Raw genomic sequence first — 26,958 nt, 5'->3', positions numbered from 1 at the left:
GTCACAATCAGGTTAGGAAGTTTTCATTATAATGGCAGACACTCACTCTCCACCTTTTTTAACATCCTCAGAAAGACTGTAATAGTGGTTTTCCCAAGTGAAATGAACATAGGTCATTACAAAGACGTCGGTAGAAATGGCATGATGTAAAGCAATATGAAATACTCTATCAAATGAAAAACCACGCATTTTCTCACTTTTAACAAACAGTACTACGCTGTCGATCTAACAGTCCTAAGTTCCAGAGCTGGAAAGACCAAGCCGCAGACAGCCGTGATCCGTGAAAACTCTGTCTTTTTTCGGCGGGGGGTTGGGGGTCGAATAGTGGAGAGTCCCAGTGCAAATCTATGTCCATTCACTAATCTGTTTCCTAGGAATACCCGATGAGTCGGGAAAATCTCATTTCACTACACTGGCGGCGGAAAAATCTGTCTTGGAGGCAAATCTTTCCTCCAAGCCAGAAGAGAAAACCTCTCTTCACTGCTAATTTGGAATAAAATGAATGTAGAATTTAATGAAGGTGGAGAGGAAGAAGCTTTTCTTAAGAAACAGCTCTTTCAGGGTTGAATTTTGAATTATTTAGTGAATTGTAGTGCTATAATTTGGAATAGGCATAAATTGTAATTCTAGACCAGGTCATACTACTATTACTAAATGAGCCTCTGCCAAATGTGCACACTTTTCATTCATAAGACCGCGTCAGAGTAGGTATCAAATAGCTGGAATACTATGATGAACCAGTGTGTTACGTACCAGCAGTATGAGACAATGTATGAACCAGAGGAATGGCATGCTAAAGAAAAAAGTTTCATAACTCCCCAGCTATTTTCCGCCAATATTCAGTCAGGCTGTTATACTCGGTAGGCAACAATAATCCCATCAATCGGAGTTGAGTGGCAGCGTAACAAACAAAGAACATCACAACAAACAATAGTCAATGTAATGTTATTGTTGATCAATATTATGCGCTTTCGATATTGTAGGGCTTCGCATTTAGTTTTCTTCCGATTCTGATATACTACGGTACTCTTAACATAGTCAGTACGGTAAAACTGAATAAAACATAAATGATCGGAAGTAGTATTCTCTATAACTTTTGTTATGTGGTACTTTTCTATAGGACCAATAACAGAGGTAGGTTATTTAAAAATTAAATTTGAGGTGCTACCCCTAAACTATAATTTAATCCAGGGTCAGTAAAATTGTTTATAGCTTAGGCTACAGTTTCTTCTTCCTCGACTCTGTATATCAATTTTCATTAAATTCTGTTCATCCATTTTCTCGTGGCTCGGTGTTGATGTGGACTTAGCAACAAAAATCGAAATTCATGAATATGTCGGTTATCGTAGCCGGTACGGTAAAAATGTATAAGACATAAATGATCAGAAATTTAATTCTATGATGTAATATTTATAAATAGGGCCACTAATAATATAAATATTTTTGAGAACTGAATTTTAGGCCTTCCCCTAAACTACCATTTCACTCAGCGTGAATAAAATAATTTACAGCCTAGATTGTAGTGGCTCATCCCCTGACTTTACATACCGATTTTCATGAAGTTCTCTTTAGCCGTTTTCTCGTGATGCGTGTACATACATACATACATACATACATACATACATACATACATACATACATACATACATACATACATACATACATACATACATACATACATACATACATACATACATACAGACAGACAGAAATTACGGAAAAGTAAAAAATGCATTTCCTTGTTACTGTGGACATGACTGATACAGAAATACCACTTTTTTTCAAATTCTGAGCAATGTACAGACAAAAAACTTTATTTTATATATATAGATAAGACGCTTAACAGGTTGCGTTCAAGAGTTGGAAGAACAAAGACCAATATGAGACAGCGGGGTTCTGTTTGTGACTCCACTCTATGTGAATGTGGTGAAGAACAGACAATGAGCCATCTTCTTGTTTGTAACTTGTCCAACTACTTGCTCTCTCCAGAATGTGATCGACGGTACCAAGGAACCATGTGAATTAGCTGCATATTAGTCACACCACATTTAATTAAATTTGTATTTATGTAGAGCTTAATCACATTGTTACCTGCCATCATCAGAAATGATTAATGGTTTTAGTACCAGATTTGTTATTGTCCTGATATTATTGTAAGTTATAATGTATGTTTCTGACATGATTAAATAAATATGTAATATCATGCTGAGCACCAAAAGACAAGACTGTGCAGGTTCATTCCTGTTTTGACATGTGCAGACCTGTTAATCTGGCATTGTGATGTATCTGTATTGAGCAGACTATGAGCGTATTAGCACGAATATCACTAGTGAAATATTTCCTTCCTTTCTGTTTACAGTGTATTGTGTATGTTGTGTTTTAGTGTTTTGTTTTTCCATCATGCCAAGAAAGTGTGTAAATCATGCTGACCTTCAAGTCTCAGAGGCGACTTTTCACGCAACTTGTGAAAGTGTGTTATAAACTTTAATTTGACTGTCAAGTGGGTGATTTTGATAAGAGCTGGACCCAAAATATATGCTGTGTTTTGTGTGTTAGACTGTTGACTGGGTGGAAAAATGGTACATAACACATACCATTTGCAATTTCCATGATTTGCAGCGAACTGAAGGATCATCGAATGGATTGTTATTTTTGTTTAACAAATATTAAAGGAATTACATCTAAAACAAAATATGGATTTGCTGTCTGCAATGAGGCCAGTCTTGCACAATGAAATTATAAAAAATTCAAATGAATATGACACAAAACTCGTGCCTGATGGGGAAGAACTGACATGATATTTGAATTCAGCATGAAAAATACTTATAGAATCTTTTATTTTTATTCTTGTGAAAAAAAAAAGATTAATTTTTGTCGACCAATGTAAACAACATCAGTCGAAGTGTCCCGTATTTTCATGCTTGTATTCTCGTCACCCTATGTAAACCATCATTTAAAGTCAGTGTGAATAACAATAAATTACAGGTTTCATGCACAGCAAAAAGTATATTTTTGTTAATATTTACCTGTTATAGTAAAAAAAGTGATGAAATAATTGAATCTTTAACACATTGACCTTTGCTATTGTATGATATCTAAATATAACTGTTATTGATGATATGTTTGTTTGTCTAGTGAGGATCAGAGGAATATCTCTACAAGCAAAACAACTAAAAATTCCTGGGAAACAGAACCCTTCAAGCTGTCTATTGCAGAACAGTCGCCACACTCCATAAGTCTGTATGTAAATATGTAAGAAGTGTTGTAGTATTATCATTTTCCATGACTTAAGAAATGGGTGTGCTAATATAGTCAGCTTTTAATCACCTCTATGGAACTGTAAAAGTTTTAAGTAATAAAGCCACCATATTTCTCTACTTATGGGCAATGAGTAGCTGTGATGACCTGCTTTAATGGTGAAAGGTTATGATCTCGGTTATTAGAAAGTAGAGCATTATTCTGTGTACTTGCCTTGTTGAAAAGTGTCTAGCAATTGAGGCTTTCACGGCCAGCATTACAAATCATGTCGGTATTTTTCCGGCTTGTAAGACGTGGTCTAGGTCGCAATGTTTCACCAAAAACTACGGTCGGCATTATCAAGGATTCCGACTGACTTCGATAGTTGCGAAGCTCACAGTGGAATGGATGGTGTTGCAATTCCACCTCATTATATAGTGCAGGCTACGGTGCACTGCTCACCTATCGGTCCATCATGCTGGAGGGGCGGTCACTGATTGGCTGTTCTTTAGCCAATGATTGAAGCATTAAGCTCCTGATGTACGTTGACTGCCTTGGCGGAGACAGGCAACTGATCACCCGTTGCTTTTTCTGGTCTGCCGCAGCCATTGTATCCTATCGGTGATCAGTTGCCTGTCTCCGCCAAAACAGGTCGACGTACATCGGGCTTCTTAATGCTTCAATCATTGGCCGAAGAACAGCCAATCAGCGACCGCTCCTCCAGCATGGTGGACCATTAGGCGAGCGGCGCACCATAGCCTGTACTATACAATGAGGTGGAATTGCAACACCACTCCATTCCACTGTGAGCTTCGAAGCTATCGAAGTCAGTCGGAACCATCACATGCCCCTAGACCACGGCTTACAAGCCCAAAAAATAGTAACGTGATTTGATTAGTGTCTTTCTGTTTTATCATTATGTGTTAACTTGCAGGCCAATAGTAAATAATTGTGTATTTCATTACCCTGACTATTTCTGTGTTATTCCTTCTGATTCATTTAAATGTTCTTCCATACAAAATGCATTTCATTAATTATTCTACTTAACTGTTTGAGTCATTTGTCATGGCAACTGTGAAAAAGTGTGTTAATTGTTTGAAATGAGGGGATGAGTTGCAATATCTGCCACGTGCCTTTTTTTTTACATTTTAAGAAAAATGAGAAGAACGTGTAACTTCTATACTATTATATTTACAAAGTTCAAATTTGGTGAATTAATTGCCATTCATGATCTCTATAAGTATCCAGAATATTAAAAAATCTGCAGCCACTGTTGCCAAGAATTTTGTGTATTTTATTTGCACGTTCTCAGTTTTGAAACTCAAATTGAAGGGAACAGTGAAAAAAAAATGTGTTATAGGATATTTTTAGAGCAAGTACGACTTTCATCATTAATACATTATGCTTTATTCTATCCTCAGAATTAACAATGTGGTTATTCAAGTTTAGGCATTATGGTAATGGTCCTCTCCATCTTGACTGCCAACACACTCATTATTCGCAACTACAGCTCGCAAATCTAACTGATGCTTGCTCTAAAACCCTAAAAGCAAGGCAGCGAGAGTGGCGTGACCTGACGCGAAGCATTATGATCGGTGCATACATGTTGCAGGTTTTGAAACTTACCCCAATATTCAAAGCCTTATATTACAGCTAATGGTTGACTTATACAAGATTACTTTTCAGCACATGGTAAAGTTTGATATTGATGACCGGATGGCATGCATAATGCAATTTGACCTAAAAAGTCATGTGGCGGGTTTTGAAACTCACCCCCTCATGATGAAATGACAAGTTGATCTGTTATCTTTGTGTATCTCTTCAGAATTTAGAAAGATTCATTATACTCAGGCATGCAAAATTTGAGGGATAGGCATTCGAAGTGGAAATCCTTCTGTCTTTAGACACCATGTGAACCAAAGAAGTGTATACTTTGTTGGTGGTTTTAATGAAAATTATAACTTAAATGACTAAATTAATTCTTTTATTCTAGCTGTTACAGCACCTCTTTAACTTTGACTAAATATTATCATTAACTTGTGAAATCCTTACGTCAAATATTCCACCTTTACAATACTGTGAAACATCTCTATTATTAAGATTACATTAAGCTACAATAATGAGACATGTTTCACCCTGCTTTCCGGACATATTCATTTAAATAAGAACAAGATCCATTTAAAAAATAAAGTAAGGATAAAGTTAAACTATTTGATAAGTCTTTGCATCCTTGATGCAACACAGTATGCTGAACGTCTTGTCATAAAACCTTTGGTACTTATGACCATGTTGCATCAAGGATGCAAAGATTTTATCAAATAGTTGAATGTTGTCCTTACTTTGTTTTTTAAATGGGTCTTGTTCTTATTTGACTGAAGATGTCCTGAAAGTGGGATGAAACATGTCTCATTATTATAGCTTCATGTAGTCTTAATAACAAAGACGTTTCACAGTATTGTAAAGGTGGAATATTTGACGTAAGGATTTCACAAGTTAATACTTGACAGTACAGGCTCATGCATGTGTAATAAATATTAGCAGTCTTGGAAAATTAGTGAGGGGTTCTTGTCCACTCATTCCACTCCTGCCTCCTACAAGGCATGTCCATGTAATTTAGTTATCTATATTAGAAATGAAATGCTGATAGGGGAAAGGACATGTTTATCAAAGGAGAGAAGTTTACTTGAGCGTGTACCAGTTCATATTTTAATAATTAATGATATATTGTCTGTGAACGTGTGAGCTTGTAATATTATCTTTTCAAGCTGAAAAATCTACATTAACACTTTCAACACTACCATATTTTAACATGGACTCTGGCAGTAAACTGGGTTTTTTTCCTGAATTTTAACACATTATTACACAACAGCGAAACATAATACATGCCTGATTTTTGTATTATACGAAGGAGTCAGCCATCCAAAATGAAGACGTTAATCAGGAAGTACATATCTGAAGTAATTTAATTATACTAGTTTTATGAAAAACATTCAAAAAGTCTGGGGAAGAAACTTTTACATTAAAGTTTAGCCAATAAACCTGCTCGAACAATAAAAATTAATCATTTAATGTGGGTACGTAAGCCACAAATAAGAACAAGTACATTTCAAATACAAAATTTACCTATTTAGGAACAGTTTTCTTGGTATAGTAGCCCTGAAAACTTTCACTCCTTGCACCAACATCTACTTTCTTTTCATGGGACGAGTGAATCATCAGGCTGCGTCACTTTGTCTAAACAAGAAAAGAACCCAAATTTCTGGAGAGGTGAAGTATTTCTATCGTTTGTATTCAGAGTAAAATAATGTAGCTAAAAAAACTTGCACTCAAAAGTGACATAAAAAATAAAAATCTTGCCCAAACTATCACTCGATAGGTTATCTGGTTTGTAAACAGAATTCTCATCAGTCATCTGTTTTGGAACTCGCTTCTCCCAATAAAATATCGAAGAAATCCTTATCATTGAGCTGGCGTGAGGGACAGATTTGGCGCGCTCAGCCGTCGGCACATCAAGTGCTTCGGTAGAGGTCACGGCAAGGAGAAACTGCCTTTTTTATCATTTCAGTTTGAACTTCCTGATAACTGCTGCATTCTAGTGGACACTAGATAAACTAGTACCTCGAAGCAAGGGACGGGAACCATATGGAATAGGTGCAGCTGCCTATAAACACGTGTGAAAATCGCTCCCATCCACAACCAGGAAAGCAGTGTGCATGTATCCTGTGCGGGCACAGTGTTGAAAGTGTTGATAAATTTTAGAAATTTGCATTCAATGATAATAACCTCTTTGTGTTTTCACTTGATAGAATTTGCCTGCTTTAAGTATTGGAAAGTATCTTTTCATATTTTTAGTCATATTAAACTTTAAATAGTTTTGCTGTTCTTTCCAACAAAACTAAATGCTGTAATATAAGTCTTGAAAATATTACCCCACCTGTATTAAGAAACAAAGAAGTGTACTGTGAATGCTCCGGACAACATATTCTTATTTGACAGTACTGACCACATAGTCAGTTATCAGTGCACTGTGATCAATTGTATAGACTGTGAGGTACCATTGTGTGTAAATACTCAGAAGTATTTAAGAACTGAATTTGTGCAGCTGGTATTAGATAATGATATTAGGAAAAATAGTATTTTGAGATTCTACCATGTGAAATGAGACAAATTGCTCATTGCTTTGCCAAGACAATGTTTCATTCTCTCAAAAGAAACCATGACTGTTTTCATTCATTCATTCATTTATTCATCTCATTTTGACCAATGGACCACGTCATTTCAACTGCCTCCTTCTTCGGGCTTTGGCATTTGCCCAGTACTTCCACATTTGTTCTCGATGTTGCTCCTTTGTCTCCTGTGTTCATGCGTCCTTCAGCTTCAGCTTTTCTTGGAAACCCTGGCATGCTTGAAGTTTCTTCTTGAGTGCGACACACTCTAGGACGTCATTACATGTGACTTCCATTTCTTTGAGATCTCTTTCTACCTCAGTGATCCAATTCGCCAGTCTTGGTGTGCTTATTCACAACATGTGTCCATAAAAGGTGATCCTTTTTTTCTGGATGGTATTTGTTATCTTCTCCTCATAGGTGTATAGTTCATGGTTGTGCTATCTTATGTATATGCCATTTTCTTTGACAAGGTCCAAGATTTTTCTCAGAATCTTTCATTCTTTTGCCTCCAGTTTTTCAGTCAGGCCTTTCTTGTTCATTGGGAGACATTCCACAGCATATAAGATCTCTGGTCAGATGACACTGTAGTAGTGCCTCAGCTTCGCTTTGATGGATATTGATCTTTTGTTGTAGACACTGTTAGGTGGTATGTTATTTCCTTTTTTCTTTCTCCAAGATGTTGGGTTCATTGGATTCTATCCACTCTCCCAGGTACTTAAACTTTTCTGCTTGCTGGATATGTCCTGGTCACATCACTAGCTCTCAGGATGCCAGCTTAATATTAGTTAGGAACTCTGTCTTCTGAAAGAAAATCTGGAGTCTTGTGCTCTCTGCTTTTGCCCTAAGCTGATTAATTTGTTTTGTGGCTGTGTGTAGGGAATCAGAAAAGATTGCGAGAACTTTCATGCTGAAACACAGTGATGGTCTCTTCCACCATAGGCAACAGCAACATGCAACAGGTCAAGAGGTCAAACGTGCATGTACAACAATCCTGGAAGCTGACACCACACACCACACTCAAACCTTTCCAACATGCAGTGGTGTTTCATGGATGATAGAGGGGTTTACAGCAGCCCAGTATCCACTGTTTTGTGTGTTGATGTAACCTGACAGATGAAATCATGCTCATCTGTAAACCAAGTTATAGAGAGAATGTCTGGACATTGAATAATAAACTCCTGAAAGCATCGACAATAACGCATTCGTTTCTCATGATCTGCTTCTTCCAATGCTTGTATCATATGCACTCTGTATGGTCGCAACTCCAATTTTTTTTCTCTGACATGTGCCATATGAAATGCCTGTCTTCTGGCACAATCAACGCAATGATTTCTTGGGAGAGTTCTCGAAGCATCTTAATTCCAATTACTTCGGATTAACGAGACTCTACTGTATTTACAAAATTCTACTCCTAATATCTTCTGTACTTAAATACATAATCAACTCATATACAGTATGTGGGATCACTTCAAATAATACTATACAATTGCTATAAGATTTTTATTAACATTTTATTTTTTTACCCATTTTGGAACCTTACATGCATAACGACCTGCTGCATCTTAACCGGAGCCCCTTCTTCCACCTCTTTTGAGAGTTTGTGAAGGGCCTTCACAGCTACCGTAGCGGTCCCAGAGCCCTCAAAGTCCCTACTGTACTTCACTCCTACTTTGGCTGTCCAATCTCCATAGATAAGGGGATGGAATTTATTTGCAAAAAATTCTTTATTTACAATAACCTGAACAGGTCGAATGCCCTCTAGCATTTCATTTCTTTTCTCTGTTGCTGTTTATTCTTTTCTGTACAGATTTTAGAAACGGATCAAACACTTCCCCTGGTGAACTGTTCCACTTCTTCATGCCCTTTGCTGTGAATGAAAATTTACCCCAATCACTTCTGCTAAAATCCCAACTAATTTTATACTTGTGGTCAGCCCTGCTGATATAATTATTTTCCAGCTGAAGCCTCTCACAAATTCTCTCTCTCTCTCTCTCTCTCTCTCTCCCCCCCCCCTGATTCCTCTCCTGTATAGGCTCTCTATAATTCTATAAGTCTAGTTTTCTCCATTCTCTTACTTAACCCAGTGACGGGCGCGTGGTGAGATTTTCTCTCGCCTATGAAAAGAATTAGGGAAATCATTTGTATAGTACATATTTAGAGTTAATTGGTGATTTAAAGCTTTCTGTATTTATTTTCATAAGAATTATTGTATTTTACAATATTTTAGTTGGAAATGTAGGATATTCTACCTTGCTTACAATGCCATAAATACAAACGTAACAAGGCGCAAGGTGAGGGGAAATCGCACTAAACTGCAAGGATTACAGCAATGCACCAAAAATGAAAACAACGAAGCTTCACCAAAAAGCAACAATTGCAGACTTACGTGCAAAACAATGATCTTGTGAGAGATTCCCTCACCACGTGCCCGTTGCTGGATTAAAACTTACCACCTAAGTTTCTCTAATATTTCTGATACACTACTTTTTCTCCTGAAATTACCTGTTACAAATATTGCTGTTTTCCTCTGCACACCATCTATTTCTTTTATTAGGTATTCCTGACGAGGATCCCAAACACTGTTTGCATATTCCAATAATGGACGAACCATACTAAAGTAACTTTTCTCTTTTAATTCTTTGTTTAATCACCATGACTATAAACGTCTGGCTCCTTAGCTGAATGATCAGGATTGTGGCCTTCAGTTCAGAAAGACCCAGGTTCAATTTCTAGCTGGGTTGGGGATTTTAACTGTGTATGGTTAATTCCTTGGATATGGGAGCTGGTTGTTTGTATTCATTTGAATACACATCTCTTAATTTACACACAGCATACCACTCTTATTAACCAATACAGAAACACACAATAGTGAATACATCGCTCCATATAAGGTCGGCATCAGGGAGTGCATCCAGCCATAAAATAGGGCCAGATCCCCACAAAGCACTGGCCCGAGGAAAATTGGGAAAGGGCTGAGAAGAAGGCCATGACTAGAGGCATGATTTTTCCCATTAATCTAAGTACAATTTCGCAGAAGAGAAACAAATTTTCGCATTATTTTGTGAATTAGGCCTTAAATCATCGCTTGAATTTTGCTGTAATCATTTTCTAAAATTACTCATAAAAAAGCACCATCTAAGTGATTTGTGAATTATTTATGTGTAGTATATATAAAGAAACAATATTGATACTCCATAAAAAAAATTACCCTTTCACCTGACCTGGCCTTACTTTTCACCCTATATGACCATACCATTGATGGATTTCCTATAATATTAAAACAAAGAGGTATTTCTGTCGAATAGAGAAATGCTTATTCTGTCTGCCATTTCCCTTCACTTCACACGATATTGGAATACAATTTCAAGCTTGTGATTTTCCACAAATTTAGCTGCAGTTTTACACTTATGGTAAAATAAGTAAATTTTGCTTTAAACTGGCCTTGTTGCTTTAAATCACTGTGATTCGTTAAGATTTCTCAAAATGATTAAAAATATTTTTTGTCATGTTTATTGTTAATGCAAAAAGGTCTTGCCTCTAGCCATGACAAAAATCCTTCAAGTATATTGCAAAGGAATGATACAGTTTACAAGGTCAATATTAAAGCAGCACGGTCGGTCTCTCTTGGAGTCTGCCAGCTTGGGCTAGTGTGCCAGTTGCTTAGCTTCACAAATAATGAAAAAGTGCTTGAATTGGCAAATGCAATGGATATCATCAGCAACACATGTAAAAACAGTTTAATTGTTTGCTTTGCTAAACTTCTTTTTATTGTCTCATTTTCAAATAATACTTTTTGTTAGGAGAGGAGTTTAGACTGACTACAGGACAACAGTAAGGTCATACCATATTATTAACTTTTATATAAAGGTCCAACAAAAATATGAGAGCTTCTAATAATGACATTCTTTGATATACCGTCCATCAACGAGATTAAAATGGAAATAGTAGTCTGTAAGGACTACGTAGAACAGTAGCAGTAGAAAGCAAATGAAAAATTAGGCCAAAGACCACTAACTAGATAATAATTATTATTTTTGGAAAATTTCAGCAGCATAATCTGACTGGAAGTTACACTGTATATTTGCCTTTTCTGACTATGTACTTAACTTCAGAGAAATTTCCTGATTTCTCTTTCTTTCTTTCATACAATTCTTCTGTCTATTATATGTTATGAATGTCATGCTCATAAATACCGTATTTCACGGCATAATCGTCGCACTTTTTATACCAAAATTTTCGAAAAAAAAATTGTAGGGTGCGACCATTATACGATGAATATTTAATACCAGTATTTGTATTACTCAAAAAATGTATTTATAACTAAATTGTATTTGATACAAATTTAAGATGCACGTAATACTCGCGTTTATACATCAAAATAATTAAAATAGTCTAAAACAAAATTCATAATTTTTCGCAACAATTCGGCGAACGTTTTTCCAACCTGAAAATAAAAATGAACGTATTAAGTTAATTTGTCATTAATTTGAGTATTAACGTTAAAATATTACACTTGCAAAAAATTATCGCTTTGTTGTGAAATGCGGACTTACCAGTACGCAATTTATTCCAAATCTTCGGTGTCGCTATCGCAGGTTTCGCTATCTGATGCGCCGTCCTCGCCTCTGTTAATACCAGTATCAGATTCTTCGTCTCCCTGCCACACTGCGTCATCTTCGGAACCGTCTAGTGCATTCGAAATCCCAGTCCTTTTGAAGCTCTTGGTGGTATAAGATCCCAACTATTCTTCACCCACGAGCATAACAAGTCCAAGGGTGGACGCCTGATATTTCCGGCGGGCGTCAATTGCTGATCGCCGCTCATCATCCACTCGTTGTAAAATCGACGTAAGTGGTCTTTAAAGGGTTTATTAACACATACGTCTAGTGGCTGCAAAGCAGATGTTAGGCCACCAGGAATGACTATCTGTCGTGTCTTATTTGTAGTGAGAATTTGCTTCACTTCGTTCACGAGGTGACCTCGGAAACTATCTAAAACAAGCAGAGCTGGTTGTTTTAGTAGTGCACCAGGTCTTCTATTCCACACAGTTTTAACCCAGTCCAGCATGAGTTCTACGTCCATCCAACCCTTTGGTTGCACTCGTACATGAATTCCACGGGGAAACTGTATATTCTTAGGCATCGTTTTCCTCTTGAAAATGATGTAAGGCGGCAACTTTCTCCCGTCAGCTGTAATGGCTAGCATTGCCGTGCATCGCAATTTCTCACTACCGCTGGTTTTCATTAATACACTCCGTGATCCTTTTAGCGCAATAGTGCTGTTGCGAGGCATATCAAAAAAGATTGGAGTCTGATCGGCATTACCGATTTGAGAAAGCAAGTACGAAGTTTCCTTGCGCAAACGTATGACAAATCGGTGAAAATTTACAATCTTGTCCGTGTAATCAGCAGGCAACTTTTGGCTTAGCGTTGTTCTCCTTCGCACTGACAGATTGTGTCGTCGCATGAACCCCTTAATCCACCCACGAGTCGCCTTAAACTGAGTTACCGGTATGTTGTGTTTGCACGCTACCTCCTGTCCCTTAATTTGTAACATTTCATATGATACACTGCAGCCATTGTTACGTATTTCACTGACGTACCTAAACACTTCTTCGTCAATTATATGAAACTTCCCTGTTTTAGGACCTCTAAACGCGCGTCTAGAAGGGTTTGTGCTTTTTAGCTTGTTTTTTAATTTCCGCCAGTCACGCACCAACTTTTCACTCACAGAAAATTTTCTTTCTGCAGCTCTGTTCCCGTGCTGTTCAGCGAAGGCAATTACGCTTAGCTTGAAGCCCGCAGAATAGTTTCTATATTTACCCATAATCGCTTATAAATGCTTCACACGTTAATGTTTTGCGATATAAATGACTTTCCGTAATTGTTCACTATTAAAACAAATTATTTCTGCAAACACCCAAAACACAAATTAAAAACTTAAATTCTCACGCACACATGTCTACAGTAATCACGTAAATCTGAAACAAATAAATGCATCTGTGATCTGTCCATTCCAGAGCAGCCAATACTGTTAGGCAGCAAGGAAGCATGCAACAATTGTATCAGTTTAGCTCGTTAGTTGCGACACACTACTGCGCTTGCGCAAAGCTCGCAAACCGGAGCTCTAGCTAGCGCGGTGTAGATCTACTGTATAGTTGATTGTATTCCGAGACGTCAGTAACAAACATTCATTTTTTTCAATTTCTTTTAAACATACGGTAATTAGGTTAATATTTCTTCCCAGTTATTGATGATTTTACATTATATTACTGACGAGTTTATAAAATAAAACTTTAATAGCATTGGATAATAATTATCTTGACTGCTTGGATAAAAGTTTTCATCCCATGCCCGGACACTTATGACGTAGTAGTAAGATAAGAGTCTAGCGATGACAACTGAGACATCGTAAATAATTCGGCTGAATAATTCCGTGGCAATCTGCGTTATTGTCTTGGATTTCACTTCGTGCGCAATAACACAGGAGCCGGCCCCATGGTGTAGGGGTAGCGTGCTTACCTCTTACACGGAGGACTCGGGTTCAATTCACGGCCGGGTCAGGGAATTTTACCTGTATCTGAGGACTGGTTCGAGGTCCATTCAACCTACCTAGCCGGTATTTCCTGGCGACGTTGCCGATAAGCGATAACTTACAGCCTTACGTATTTCAAATGGGAACTCATAATATGTAGGTGGTGAATAAATAGTACACTGTCTCGCGACAACGTTGTCAAACTGCCGATAGCCTACCGGTAAGCATAATATGTAGGTGGTGAATAAATAGTACACTGTCTCGCGACCACGTTGTCAAACTGCCGATAGTCTACCGGTAAGCCATGCGTCGTACATATACCGGTATTATTTATTTATACGTTGTGCAACATGTCGCAAACGTGACTGTGTTGCCAAATTGCCCATACACGTATTTAAATTGCGCATTCATGTGCAACTTACGTTGCAGTTCCATTTACCTTTTAACCAGATTAGTGAACAAAATTTGGACGTGCGACGATTATGTAATTAAAGGTTTAAAGTCCGATTTTTGTATTGAAAATAAAGGATGCGACGATTACGCGGTGGCGACGATTATGCCGTGAAATACGGTAATATAAAAATTGTTAATAAAAATTTTTGAATGGTTGAATATTCAGTGATATCTCTGTTTAGTGTTTCCAGTGGCTGAAGTGATTTGTGTGGATAGATAATATTCTTGTATAAAGTTGAGTTGAAGTGTATTGACTAACAGAGATAAGGCCATTTGTAGTGGTATATCAGTATATCTATTTCTACAAAAGATAGTGCTTTTAACCTGAACTAGAATTTGAATCATGGTTATTTTTAGACATGATAAGGCCTTATGCCATGTCAAGAAAACAAGGTGAAACAGAGAACAGTGTGTACACCGGTTACGCACCCCCCTCTCCCCCCACACCTCTCTCTCTCACAGCGGCTCACGTCATCATCATCCTTTGGTTTTCTCCACATACTTTCTTTCCATTCTTCTGCTCTGTTCTAATCTATCCTGGTGTCTTTAGTTGCATTTATTTTATTTTATTATTTCCTATTTCTTCTACCACATTTGTCCCTGATTCTTCTGATGTCCTCTGTGTTACTTCTCATGCACATATGGTGTGATAGAACATATTAATTGGAGCTTATGTTGTCATCGGCTCCCGCTCGGAGCTCTGTGCCAGCATACAGCGAGACATCTGGTGACGAACGAGCATACCACTACAGCTCCAACGGTAAAGCATTCTTAAATTCAAACCCTCATTATTGTAGAAGTCTTCCTCATGAACTGTCGAGATTTTCTCCTGAAAATGCGGAGCAAAGTTCTCTGTGAAACGTAAAGAGTTTCACCTTGTTTTCTTAACACGGCCCACATCATGTCTACAAGTACCGGCTGTAAAAGCATCAATGTTAACATGGTTATTTTTATAGTTTTCATGTCATAGTTTACATTATAATGATTGATTAATTAATGTAATATAAAAGTTAATAATAAATAAATGTCAGGTTTTCTTCTTCATTGAACAGAATTCTGTGGAAAAATTTAGAAAGGAAATCTGATGTTCAGTACATCTACTGAAAGTTTTTAATTTTTCTTATAGAGAAGAATTGTTTTCAATAAATGCAATAAAATAGTGTATCATCATCATGACACTAAACAGCACCAATTTTTTATGAACCAGGCTTTTACATCTTGTTAATTGACAGAATTTTCTTCGCTTTTCAATATAATTTCCAGTTTTCTACCCATTTCTTTTCCACTGTTCTACAAGATTAGAAATACCGCAGTAGAACTCCTTTTGCAGTAGTCTGAAGACTCTGATAAAAGCAATGTTGTTTTAAATTTCACTTGTCACTACATTGAGAAGTGTCCATACATCACAAAATCCCTTGGCTATACAAATGTGAAATACAAAATTAAGGACAAAGCGCATAAAGGGACCAAAATAACATTATTTTTGAAAGTACAGAATAAAGAATAAACTTTGTGCACAATGGGAAAGAATTATTAAATAAGGCACACTAAAATGACATATCACTGAAGTATTTTCATGTTTAAAATATATTGTTAGTACTGACTGTATTTTGTGTAAATGTAAATATTGTGTTCTATATTTGTTATATTTTGAAAATAAAGATTCGGTATTTATGTAAGATTTCAGTATTGATTTTAACAATATAGTATCTGGCTCATTGGCTGAATTATCAGTAAACTAGTCTTCGGTAGCTTGGTGGCTGGATGTTTGTGTTTGTCTTAGAGTCAATGGAATAAAAGCGTAGTTCACAAGAAAAACACTAATAGGAAATATACTTTTATACACGATAAGAAAGCCGCTCTCCCTCATAAAACGGATGACGAGGTCTACTGACTGCTCGCGCAGGATGAGGGAGATGGCACTCGGAAAGATCTTCAATGGGGTAATGACATAAACAGGATTGTAAATAACGGCTAGGCTATAGAACTATTCATATGGTTATGAGGGTATTTATTTTCTATAGTAAGTATGTAAAGGTCCGCCTCTGTGGTGTAGTGATTAGTGTGATTAGCTGCCACCCCCGGAGGCCCAGGTTTGATTCCCGGCTCTGCCACGAAATTTGAAAAGTGGTATGAGGGCTGGAACGGGGTCCCCTCAGCCTCGGGAGGTCAACTGACTAGAGGTGGGTTCTATTTCTACCTCAGCCATCCTCGAAGTGGTTTTCCGTGGTTTCCACTTCTCCTCCAGGCAAATGCCGGGATGGTGCCTAACTTAAGGCCACGGCCGCTTTCTTTCCTCTTCCTTGTCTATTCCTTCCAATCTTCCCATCCCCCACCAAGACCCCTGTTCAGCATAGCAGGTGAGGCCGCCTGGGTGAGGTGAGGCACTGGTCATCCTCCCCAGTTGTATCCCCCAACCCAATGTCTCATGCTCCAGGACACTGCCATTGAGGCGGAACAGGTGGGATCTCTCGCTGAGTCCATGGAAAAAGCCAACCCTGGAGGGTAAACCGATTAAGAAGAAGAGGAAGAAGTATGTAAAGGCATTTAAGTCTCTGGTATGTCCACAATTAGAGTATGGTTCCAGTGCATGGGACCCTCGCCAGGATTACTTGATTAGAGAACTGGAAAAGAAGAGAAAGCGTCGATTTCCGACAAAAGAGTAACGTTACGAAGATGTTGCGAAGTTTGGCATGGGAAGACTTGGAAGTAAGTAGACGAGCTGGTCGACTAAGCGGTATGTTCCAAGCTGTCAGAGGAGAGATGGCGTGGAATGACGTTAGTAGGCGAATACGTTTGATTGGTGTTTTAAAAACATTACATTTGCCTAATGACAATAAGAAGACGAACATCCTTTCACATACAGATTTTATGAGACATCTGAATGAGGAAATCTTGTCTTGACAACAGACCTTACGCTGCACGCCCCACAGATAAAGCGAGAGTTTTGTGTATGCTTCCTTCGGAAACATGTGTGAACCTGTGTGCCAGGGTCAAGTCTATCAGCCAGTGGTGTTAAAATAATGGCTTTCCACCTGCTTGGTCCACATTCGGTTTTTGAATCTTATCACGAATTTAAGACTGGTGTGATGGAATTTAATGGAGTGACCTCAGTCACAGTAAACACAGTTGAGGAGATAAATAAGAACCCTGCGTCATTCCCAGATATAGGATTAATTACAAATGCTGACAGTAAAAATACGCATTAGTATTGGCTGCTGAGTGTATGGTTCGAATAAGTGTATCGACTCATTCAACTGTCCGAGTGAATCGAATCGCAGCAACGGCGAGCTCACGGCACACGATTCAGTTGACTCGCAGCAGACAGTGCTGAGTGGCTCACTCACGGATCAGTGACACACACACGGTTCATTAGCGGAACACCAAGCTTGATAGCTGCAGTCGCTTAAGTGCAGCCAGTATCCAGTATTCGGGAGATAGTGGGTTCGAACCCGACTGTCGGCAGTCCTGAAGATGGTTTTCCGTGGTTTCCCATTTTCACACCAGGCAAATGCTGGGGCTGTACCTTAATTAAGGCCACAGCCGCTTCCTTCCGAGTCCTAGCCCTTTCCTGTCCCATCGTCGCCATAAGACATATCTGTGTCGGTGCGACGTAAAAGCCAATAGCATTAGCGGAACACTGGACATTGGCGGGGAGCCGAACTTCCGCTGCGGGGGAGACGTACAGACATGGCTAACTGAAAGAATCATATGCAATCATGGACTCTCATTCTCAGCTCATTTGAAAATAATTCCCACTTGCATTCACGATCCTCTTCTTACAGGCAGGTTTAAATAATAGTTGGATTTATTTGCAGTGTTAAAATGATAGTCAAAACATAATTCCAAAGTAGCTAGTACATGGGTTGGCAATTAGACTATTCTATTTATTACTTTCATGAATTTTATTATTATTATTATTATTATTATTATTATTATTATTATTATTATTATTATTATTATTATTATAACTTTGTTGATATTCGACAATTAATTCAACTCAACTCTCTAGCCTACCCCATAACTATCAATCATGCTCATGACCACTCAATATTATCTGCTTTATATTGGGAAGAGCGCTCGGTATTCTCTCAGTTCGTACATCACATTATTGCACAAGATTTCAATCATCGAATCGCGAGATCACCGGTATAGGTGCACAGTGAGTAAGTGAGCCGACTGACGGAATAACTTAACTAAAACACGTTGCATCTGAAAACCGTGCATACAGTGAATATTCCAAGTTATTTAAAATCATTTAAGAAAAGAATAGGCAATCAGCCACCTGAGCGACAATCCTAAATGCAGATCATTGATGACTGTGGGTACAGATATTTTTTTATCTCATTCTATATAAGTTACTTATTTAACGTAGTTGTCACTGTGGGGAAAAGGCTTTGTAACATCAAAATTTGATGCAGAGAGGAGCCTGCAGGTGGAACCGGAATCTGAAAGCTAGATGAGCATAGGAAAGTAGTTCACAGAATGGAAATCAGGTGACAGCAGGGAGCAGTGAATGCTGTTGCTGCTATCAGTACACAGATTTAACAGGAACCGTGACACTAATGTGCCGTGAATCGGATCGCTGTATTGATTCAGTAACGTGAACGGAATCAAATGAATCGGCTCAGTAAAATGAATTGAACACCCCAACACTAATATACATGAAGTTATGAAAAATTAGCACTCGCATTCACACTAGAGGAGGAGGCCACGACTGAGGGTGTCTCATGACTAGAGACAGGAATTTGCCTATTTGCGTATTTTATTCCTGTGTTCAGAAACGTAGGCTTTTGAGATATAAATCCATTTCAGGTTCCTTTAAGCTAGATTTAGTTGGTTTTATTGTGCCTATAAATGCCTATTTCAGGAGTTTGTGCCTATTTGGAGTATAATTGCCTATTTGATGCCTTATTTTAAAGAAGCTGGTTTTCTTCCAGTGCATTATATTGTAACTGATGTACTCGACAGTATTATCTTCTAATTTCTCAAGATCTGCTTACCCCATGAACAAAAATGGGAATTCTTGGAAGTCACCAGAAATAGTTCTTGGGAAATTTCCGTTAGGAGAAACAAGGAACAATTTGACCTCGAAGCCTTCAACCCCTCCAACATTCTAAGACATATGCGAGAACCAATCAACGTCAAACCCTTATACCTCCTTCTCGATGTGCACTGTTGTACGCATACGCTTTACCTTCAAAACGTGTTGTAATTTATTGTGAGGAAGAAGGGAGTCTGTGGCAACGCCCGAAGAAAACTCATCGGGCGAGTTGGATGTGCACTTAGGGGCGCGTAGCTGTGAGCTTGCATCCGGGAGATAGAGGGTTCGAGCCCCACTGTCGGCAGCCCTGAAGACGGTTTTCCGTGGCTTCCCATTTCACACCAGGCAAATGCTGGGGCTGTACCTTAATTAAGGCTACAGTCGCTTCCTTCCCACTCCTAGGCCTTTCCCATCCCATCGTCCCCATAAGACCTATCTGTGTCGGCGTGACGTAAAAAATGTAATTGCAAAGAAAAATCGTTGAAGACCTACTGGCTGAAGCGATGGATCACAGGGGATCCCAATTTCGCTACAGATGGAAAGATAGCCTTCTGCCAAGCTTGGTAAGTACGTTTGTTCCTTTTAACTTTTTTTGTGACTGAACTACGATCGCATTTCATTGTAGCATTTATAGGCCTATTAATTTACGTATTGTGGAAAGTTATTTTGTTGCAATGCTGTATTAGTCGTGAACTTTCAAGATGGCATGTCTTGGACGATGTCATAGCATGTTTAACAAGGCTACAAAGACTATCTTTACAAGACCAGGCCAGTGGAAAGACCGTTGGTCTGGATTGGTCAGGTCGGGTTTTTTTACCCGTTGTGGGGCAGGGGGGCAAGCAAAGAGTCTGGGGTGCATAAGCTCTAGCATCCCATCTAGAGTTTTGCTAAACTGTGACAAAAAGTAAGTGACAACCTTATTGCAATAAAGTTAGGTAATCATCAGACTGAATGGAAACCGATCAGCAGAGGTGTGAGACAAGGTTGTGGACTTTCCCTTTGTTGTTCATAATCTATATGAACAAAATAATACAGGAATGGAGGCATGAAAGGCATGGATCAATCCCAGTCAGCAGATATCTCACACATCTAGATGCCATACTCTTTGCTGATGATGTTGCATTGGTAGCATCATCAGAAGATGATCTTCAGTGGTCAGTATTTAATCTCCAGAAAGTCTCTTCAAAATTCGACATGATCATTTCACCACAAAAGAGCAAAATAATGGCCTTTAAGGGGAAGGACCCTATCCCGAGTAAAATCTGTTTAGATAAAAAAAATTTGGAAAGAGTCAACAAATTCAATTATCTGGGATACAATTTATCTTACCAAGGGGAAATTGATATCTCTGCAGAAATAACCAAATTTACCAGAACAACAGGAATCATAAATCATATCATGAAGCCATCTCTTGTCCAAAAACACACTCGCTTACGTCTTTATAACACTTTAGCCAGACCAACGCTTTGCTACGGCAGTGAGGCATGGACAATAAGAACTCAAGACATTTCCAGAATTACAGCACGTGAAATGACATTCATGCGCAGAACAGCAGGCTATACGAAATGGGATCGTATAAGAAATGAAGATGTGCTTAAGGGACTGAATGTGAAATCAGTAATCAATTACATCTACGATTACCAAGAAAACTGGAAACGTCATGTTCAAAGGATGGAATCTGGAAGACTACCAAAGGAGATCCTACGCTATCAACCAAGAGGACAGAGATCTATAGGACATCCAATGAAGCGATGGAAAGAAAATGCAAGACCGTAACAGGCCACATGGCCCAGTACTTGGAAGGATGATGATGATGATGATGATTATGACATAACCTCTCCTGCCCAAAGGCCAACCTCACCTTCCCAAGATGAAAAAACCCTGTTCCCAGCCCTGTTGACAGAGTCACGGCGGTATAACCATTACATCCATTATGGAGGAAATGCTGTGATTTCAGCTAGTCCATTAGCTGAGAGGTGGCAGCCCCACCAATGGTCTTACTTCCTTCAGGCTAGCAACCCGTCGGAAGGACATTTGATTGCTTTCAAGTCTTGCAAAAAGTAAAATGCAAGACCGTAACGGGTCACATGGCCCAATACTTGGAAGGAAGATGATGATGATGAGTAAGTTATGGGCGCATGCCACAACAATTTCAAATCACGCAGTTTTCTATTAACGAGGGTGGCAGCCTTGTGGGCAGACATGATGCAGGAACTATTGCAGGCAACAGAAAATAGTCTTCATGACAGCTGACCCGGGTGACCAAAGCAGGCGAATAGCAACATATGAAATGTTCACAGATCTGAGATTTTTAGTGCCTCCATTTTAATTCTTTTATACAAGTAAGAATACCGCTAGAGGCAGCTTGGTGAGTCTCTGGTAAGCGTATAGGAAGGATCTCTCCTCTGCGCTACTCAGGTATTGTTTCATGTCATTTTTATGATTTTTCACCCGGTGAACTCGACAGGAAACTTCCAGATTATAGTTGAACATTCTTGAGGACATATTTCCATGTAAATTACGAATTCTCTTGTTCCTACTTTAAAGTTTTGTACTTCTAGAAACATCACCTCTAATAGTCTTTCTGTTTTTTTTTGTTTTTTTTAATGAAACAAATGCATGTTTATACTGTCCAACTCGTTGGCTGAATGGTCAGGGTACTGGCCTTAGGTTCACAGGGTCCCGAGTTCGATTCCCGATCGGGTCAGGGATTTTTACCATAATTGGTTAAATTCAATGGCTCTGGGGCTAGGTGTGTGTGACATTTTCAGTGTTAAACGTAAGGAACTTCATCTTATTTGTCCATATTGAACTGAGATCACAATTATTTAAAGTCTATCAGGTTCCATCTTTTCAATACCAATACAATGTTGTCGGATGATATTTACAACATTATTTATTACAGTACATGTTTCGGTGCTCCATTATGTCGCCATCATCAGCTGATTTATAAAATGTGAAAAAACTTGGGGATCTAAATATTAAACAAAATATTGTCATACTTAACTCATACATATACATATTTACATACAACAGAATATTGGTTAAATCCTAAACATCTATTATGCTATATTAATTATCCCTAATATGTGACAAGAGAATTCTTGTAAGTCATGAATATAATTTTTTTTTTTTCTCATCTGGTTGACGAGTTGTCTTTACATTCCTTAATGTCTGTGATTCTATGCTCTCGTACTGTCTAATTAGCACTTAAAATTGAGGAATTAAAATTGCATGCAGTCTATTTGATGTTAAAATGTTCGTTTCATTTGTATATTAGCTGCTTTTGTTGGATAAAATTCATGATATATAATATAATTGTTGAAAATTGAGCCGTCTTCTTATATTTATTAAGTACTAAAACTTCGTATTTTTATTGCTTTATGCGTGGTTGGAACTGTAATTAATTTGTCCTGCTGTTGTTAGGCGGACTTATCTTCTCAGTTCAATGGGAACCCTGCAATGATGAAACCCAATATTAAAAGAAAAGCGAGAAAATTGATAAAGAAGCTGATTGAATCTAACTGTTGATACGGCTGACTCACCTCTAAGGCTGTGTACTTCACGTGACGGCTACCGCGCGATGAGTGTGTGTGCTAGTATCTTGTGCTGTGTGATGAAGCGCTAGTGAAGGAGAAGTAGGGGCGGCAAAGGGGATGTTTCTAGAAACGTGAACTTTTAGGAGAGGGTCCGGGGGGCGTTGTGGACGGAGACAATAGTACGCAAAGTTGTTACGTAGCATTCGGAACACATTCGAATTTTCTGGAATTTTTAGCTTGTTAAGTAATAGAATCAAAACGTCAAACAATACCTTGGGTTTTTCCGAAATTTCATTCAGATTGAGGTTAGCGTTATAGTATTGGTCTATATGTATTAGACATGCTTCAGTAATATCAAGCTTCTGTCCCTTAGAAAGTATTTCCATGATCTCGAGGTCTTTATCTATGTCTGTGAACTTATGTTTGTACTCATGGATATGTTGACCTACTGCTGAGAATCTGTGATATTTAACAGCGTTAAGGTGTTCCTGATATCTGACGTTGAAGCTACGTCCAGTTTGTCCTATGTATCCGCTTGAACAGTCTTTACACTCGAATCTATATACCCCTGATTTAGAATATGGGTTGACTTTGTTGGCAACAGAAGCATTATGTAAAACTGTTGTACTTCTATTATTTGTCTTGAATGCGATCCTGATGTTACGCTTCTTGAAAATATTTGTAATTCTGTCTACATCTTTATTAAATGTGAAGGTTGCAATTACCTTAGCTTCTGGTTTATTTTTCATCAGACTTGTTTGAGGGCGATATTTGAATTTGTTTATTATTCGTTCTATGAAATTCTCTTTAAAACCGTTGGCTTTAGCCATAGCATTAGAAATCATCCTAGGCAGGGCCCTCGTCTTCACAGACATGCAGGTTGCCTAATAGGCCGTTTACGAGAAAACGACCCGCACCAGGCCTCTCCAGAAGCCATACGCTATTATTATGTTTATACTAAGCATTATTGCCAATTAGCCCAGCTGTAGAAATATAAGAACATTGTAATTTAAGTCAGTTTTATTATTTTTCAGATCAAATGTGATAAAATACCATGTAGATCGACATAAAAATACTGCGATGCATTTGACATGAGTACAGAAAGGTTTGTCATCGCAGCTGTTCTACCAGTCCACTGTAAACAGCGACCAATAACAATTTTCTATAGACCTGTACACTGCAATGGTGAGAGCTAATATCCCTTTGCATAAACTGGAGCATTTTCAGACTTCAACAAGCTGCCGGTGTGATGTTTGGGACATCACTGAATGTTTTTAATTATTGAACTATATATTTAATTGATAATATGTATATATTTAATCACTGATAGGTCATTTTAAATTAATATGTATATATATAGGGCTTTTATCATCCATTTCAATCATCATTTCATTTCTTTGTATCGCGGATATAACGTATTCTGAACGAACAAATTATTGGGTAAAGTATTTCAACATCACGCATATTTATAACTTGCAGTAAATTTTCCAATAGCCGTTGTGAGGTGACCAGAGTCAGCAGGCTAATTTCAGCCCAGTTCCAGGAAAAGTACGTCATCGAGGTTACGAGAGATATTACCCTCTCCACCTCATGAAAAGACAGTTGATACATTATTAACACCCACTTTTCAAACTCAGCTTCGAGACGCTTTATTTCAGCGGGAAAGTTCAGCCTATGTGAATGAACGTAACGAAGCAACGTGATGGATCCACAGCAATACAAGGGAGAAGGGATGAGACCTCGAATCTTACTGGACCATGTGATATGGCTGATGGAAGGAGACTTTTGAACCAATATATACCACCGACAAGGGCTGGAGAGGACACTAACATTCTCACATTCAGACTCTCATTCAGACTCACTTTCGGATTCGGAGATTCGGACATTCTGATTCTGATTCTCACGCTTGGAAGATACTCTTACTACGATTCTACGTCTACACATCGGAGAAGATTTTAACTTAGTTCACTTCGCATCGGAGTATATTCTACTCAAAAGTTACTCTCATTGGGACTTGTTATCTCAATGACGAGAGGTAGTCAACGGGAGACCGGTTCTGACTGGTATAGGGCAGGAGAGCTTTTATTATGAGTTTAGCTATGCTACTGTTCCGTAATTCGGAAGAATACAAGTGTATTCTCTCCATGAACATAACCCATGGTGGTTTTGCACTTAAAATTAGGACTCATTACGACTTTATGTAAGGAGTACAATAGGAAGTGTTAAAGACAGGAAATGTGGATGTAGGACTGGAATCCAACAACAGATGAGGCAGCCTGTACGAGAGATCCACCCATCTTCAGCTTCAAGACAACAGAGTCTACATTTGGTGAGCTTATGGCATAAGTTACTGCAAGTCTTCGCGCAACAGTTCATTTTTAAAATTAATTTCATTCAATTTTCTTTTGCTTCCGTAAGTTCAGATTTCGTTAATACGCCGTTACGTCACGTTTTTCATCTTAATAAATAGCTGCTTTAATTTGTATTTTACGAAATGATTATTAATGATCCTTAAATTCCAAGTTAGTGTACTTAATGATTTGTGTTCCGTTCACCCCACCCCTGGGAGTTTTTTGAGTCTCATTACGTATTTTTATTTATTATTATTATTATTAATTATCTACTTTTGTTTTCAAGCCATAAGCTTGAAGACTGGCGCCCTTGAGATACTGTTTCTGGAGAAACAATGACATATCATTTATTTATTTTAATATTAAAGTGACCCGCCATGTTATAAATTTGTCATACATCTGTGGGCTAAATGGGTACGTCACACCGGGAGCAATCACTGAGTAGGAGACGAGTGACTTTCCCCCGGTGGAGTCATTTGGGGTTGTGGAAGAAGTCGGGAGAAGTTTTGACCGAACCTCTGGGAAGGCAGCCACTGTCGGCAAAAAGTTCCATAAGAGTTCTGCAGCAGAATCCATGATGGAAAACGACGGTAAAATTAGCCAGGGTGCTACGAAGTGAGATAGATGAAGCAGTGAGGTGGGTTCATTGAAGTTTTGTCCAATCACTTCCTGTGATGTTGAGAGATTTCTCTCAGTACAAAACATTCTGCCCGACAGGAGAACAAGATTGTTACCCGAAAACATTGAAATGTTGCTGCTTGTTATTGAATTATACATATTTTTTCATGCCTATTTTGTTGCCTATTTTACACGTTAGTGCCTATTTACATGCCTATTTTGGCTAATTTAAGAGCCTATGTGCCTGCCTATTTTAACTGTTTTTAGTGCCTATAATTCTCGTCTCTACTCATGACCATACATGAGGATACAGTAACTTACAGAATACTGTACTAGCTAAAGCACGCGTTCTTCGTATGGACTTACGAGTAAGGATTAAAGTGATACTCTATGGGCTTTTGGGCTTATGCCGTGTGAAGAAAATAAGGTGAAATATTTTACTTTTCGCAAAGAACTGTGCTGTACGTCATCAGAAGAAAATCTCAACTCTCCACGAGAAATGATTCGACAATGACTTTTTGAAAGAATTTCACCTTCACACGGCATAAGCCCAAAAGCCTATACAGTGTCATGTCTATAAGTACGGACCGTGAAAGCATCAATGGCAACAAGGATTAAAGTGGTTAATGACGAGAAATGAAATGTGAATTATAAACGCACTATGAGCTTAATAAGGAGAAAGAATTTTGCTAGAACGAGTAGATATAATGAAATTAACTCAGATCTGGAAGAACAGGGAAATTACTAATATTACGAAAAATCCGTCTCGTTCAAACCTTGTAATCTGTTTTTGTTGGGTTTTTTACAATTTGCTTTACGTCGCACCAAAACAGACAGGTCTTATGGCAGCGATGGGATAGAAAAGGGCTAAGAGTTGGAAGGAGACGGCTGTGGCTTTCATTAAGGTCTTAAGGTACAGCCCCAGCATTTGCCTAGTGTGAAAATGTGCAAACCACGGAAAACCATCTTCAGGGCTGCCGACAGTGAGATTCGAAACCACTATCTCCCGGAAG

The 26,958-nt window shown here is 38.3% G+C and overlaps 1 protein-coding gene across 2 annotated transcripts in view; it reads left to right on the top strand.

Annotated features, from left to right (window-relative positions):
- The window catches only part of LOC136872142 (tyrosine-protein kinase receptor torso-like), a 128,413-nt gene that overhangs the window by 54,883 nt on the left and 46,572 nt on the right, over positions 1–26,958 (top strand). The window contains exon 11 of one of the 2 annotated variants that reach the window (XM_068227445.1): positions 3,136–3,240. In XM_068227445.1, the coding sequence (XP_068083546.1) occupies positions 3,136–3,240 (105 nt within the window). Of the gene's footprint in view, positions 1–3,135; positions 3,701–26,958 lie in introns of those variants that run through there. The other variant, XM_068227446.1, reaches the window with a different exon arrangement.

This window comes from Anabrus simplex, chromosome 4 (genome assembly GCF_040414725.1).
Source record: "Anabrus simplex isolate iqAnaSimp1 chromosome 4, ASM4041472v1, whole genome shotgun sequence".
NCBI lineage: Eukaryota > Metazoa > Arthropoda > Insecta > Orthoptera > Tettigoniidae > Anabrus > Anabrus simplex.
The sequence above is the reverse complement of the archived record's forward strand: the minus strand, read 5'-3'. Positions and strand labels throughout refer to the sequence as shown.